At 37.0% G+C, this 2,500-nt stretch overlaps 1 protein-coding gene across 1 annotated transcript in view; it reads right to left on the reverse strand.

Moving 5' to 3' along the window:
• LOC147470727 (uncharacterized) overlaps positions 1–1,930 on the reverse strand; it is a 5,211-nt gene extending 3,281 nt beyond the window's left edge. Inside the window, exons 1-4 of the mRNA XM_086542123.1 lie at positions 940–1,930; positions 731–840; positions 390–599; positions 28–263 (exon numbers count right to left, since the gene is read on the reverse strand). Coding sequence (XP_086398249.1) covers positions 28–263; positions 390–599; positions 731–840; positions 940–1,930 — 1,547 coding nt within the window. The remainder of the gene's footprint in view (positions 1–27; positions 264–389; positions 600–730; positions 841–939) is intronic.
• Positions 1,931–2,500: the final 570 nt, after the last annotated feature.

Genomic DNA, 2,500 nt, shown 5'->3' on the forward strand with positions numbered 1-2,500 from the left:
CATCAAATATAAAATAGAATAAGCTACTTGTTAAATTGTTGGTTCAAAAGGTGGTCTTTCAGCCTCTGTTTAAAACCTGACACAGTGTTTGCGTCCCTAACGTTACGTGGTATGCTATTCCACAATTTTGGGCCCTCAATTAAAAGAGACTTTGACCCAGTGTTTGTATTCACTTTTGGAATGAATAGTTGTCCCTTATACCTTGTTTCTATATTCGATACGTCATTTAACGAAGGGAACGATAGCACCCAGTTGGGAATATCCTTTGAGAAGGTTTTGAAAACAGTTAAAGCAATCTCGTATTGGTATTTCTCTTTAATCTTAAGCCACCCAAGTTCTCGCAGGTAGGGCGTTGCATGGTCCTATTTTCTCGCACCACCTAATGCTACCTTTGCAGCAAAGTTTTGCAGTTTTTGGACACGCTGTAGCTGCGTGTCGTTAGTAGCACCCCATATGGTAATAGCATAGTTAATATAGCTAAGAATTAGTGAATGCATCACAGTTATGGTGGCAGTTTTGTTTAAGTGGCCCTTTATACGGTTTATGAACATTAAGGTTCCATAGATTTTTTTATTGATTGCATCTATATGGTCACTGAACTGCATATGGCTATCAAAGTGGACTCCTAGATTTTTCACGGAAGCAGCGGGAACAATGACGCTATCGTCGACACGTATTCTAGTTTCATCCGGGATCCGTGATAAAAGAGCACGAGTCCCAACAAACATACATTGCTCTTTTTGGCATTGAGCAGTAGTCCATTGTGAACAAAATAGCTTTTAACCTTAATCAGAGATTGCTCGGCATTATGAATTAGGCTACTTAAGTTGTCGACAGTACCTGTGTGAATTAGTTGTGTGTCGTCAGCATATTGAATTATAGAACAGTCGGATACATGTTTTGCCAGATCGTTTACATAGATTATAAATAGGATCGGACCAAGAATAGATCCTTGTGGGACACCATAACAAGTGTACAAGTGATTGCCAATACGGACTGACTGGGTTCTCTTTTGCAAATAGCTTTTAAACCACGTTGGTTCTATTCCCATTTCCATACATTTGCCTATTAAAATTTTATGACTCACACTGTCAAATGCTTTAGATAGATCACACAGTGAGATCAAAGATAATTTCCTTCTATCCATATTCTCATATAATTTATTGGTTACCTGAATGAGGGCTGTATTGGTGGAGAGATTTGGTCTAAAACCATGTTGATTGTCACTGAGAAGACTATTCAATTCCAGGAATTTAGTGAGTTGAGAGGCTACAGACTTTTCTAGGATTTTTGACAATAATGGGAGTAATGATATGGGTCTATAGTTACTCACATCGTTCCTCTCCCCGTTCTTGAAAATGGGGACGACGATGGAATGCTTCCATGCTGTGGGAAAGACACCTGTCACAAGAGAGGTGTTTATGATGCAAGTGATGTACGGGATCAACACCGGGAGGGAGTCTCTCAAAAAGCGTAACGGGATGCCATCAGAACCATAAGAGTTGGTTGTTTTCATATGTTTCACAAAAAGTATGATATCGTTACTGCTAATGGGTTGAAGTTTAAAATTTACATGATAACTACTGGGAAAATAGTTATGATTGATTTCATTACTCTTTTGAGTTTGAGTTTTAGCAAAGGTAGCTTTGCCAACATTAGCAAAGAACGCATTGAACTCTTCGACTTTTTTATCTACTTCCTCAAATACATCGTCGCTACTTTTTTTAGAATTCGGTATGAGTTCCCTCAGAGTTTTCCAGGTTGCTGCTGAATTACCACTATTCTCCTTTAATCGATCATTGTAATGCTCAGATTTAGCTCCGTGTAATCGATTTCTTACTTCTCTTTTTAGTTTTTTGTAATCATCTTGTAGTGTTACGTTGAATCTATCTAACTTTAGTTTTTTCTGTGCATTATTTCTTTCATGCATGAGAGCCTGAATTTCTTTGTTTACTTCACCTCTTTGGTTACCATTGGTGCACAGATATTATTAAAGACACTTGTTTAAATTTTCGTAAAATTTTGGACTTGGTGTGTCATCGATATTGTCAAGCAAATTTTGTTTTAGGGGTACTTTAATTCATATAACATAGAATTGCAAAAGAGGTCAGAAGAGTAGGTCCTTAATTCACGGAATGTCTTTGTTACAGGTTTGATCTTAGGTTTAGATATATTTAAGATGATAGTAATTAAGTCATGCTCTGCAATAGGACAAGGGACGCTATCTGATTCAATGATGGTGTGAGGCTTATTTGTGATTAGATCAAGGAGTGTAGCAGAAGAAGCCGTGACTCTCGTGGCTTTGTCAATTATTTGCACCAACTTGGAATTTGTAATTATTTTATCAAGTTTGTTTCTACTAGATAAAAGATCATCATTAAAATCTAGAACATAAAAATTCTTGTTACGGAGGGAAATAGCTTTAAAAACATCATAGATATAATTAAAAGATTGCACATTAGACTTAGGATGGCGATACATGCAACCCACGATTATAGCG

The sequence above is a fragment of the Penaeus japonicus genome, unplaced genomic scaffold (assembly GCF_977035675.1).
Source record: "Penaeus japonicus unplaced genomic scaffold, GWHDUDI00000001_assembly GWHDUDI00000012, whole genome shotgun sequence".
Lineage (NCBI taxonomy): Eukaryota > Metazoa > Arthropoda > Malacostraca > Decapoda > Penaeidae > Penaeus > Penaeus japonicus.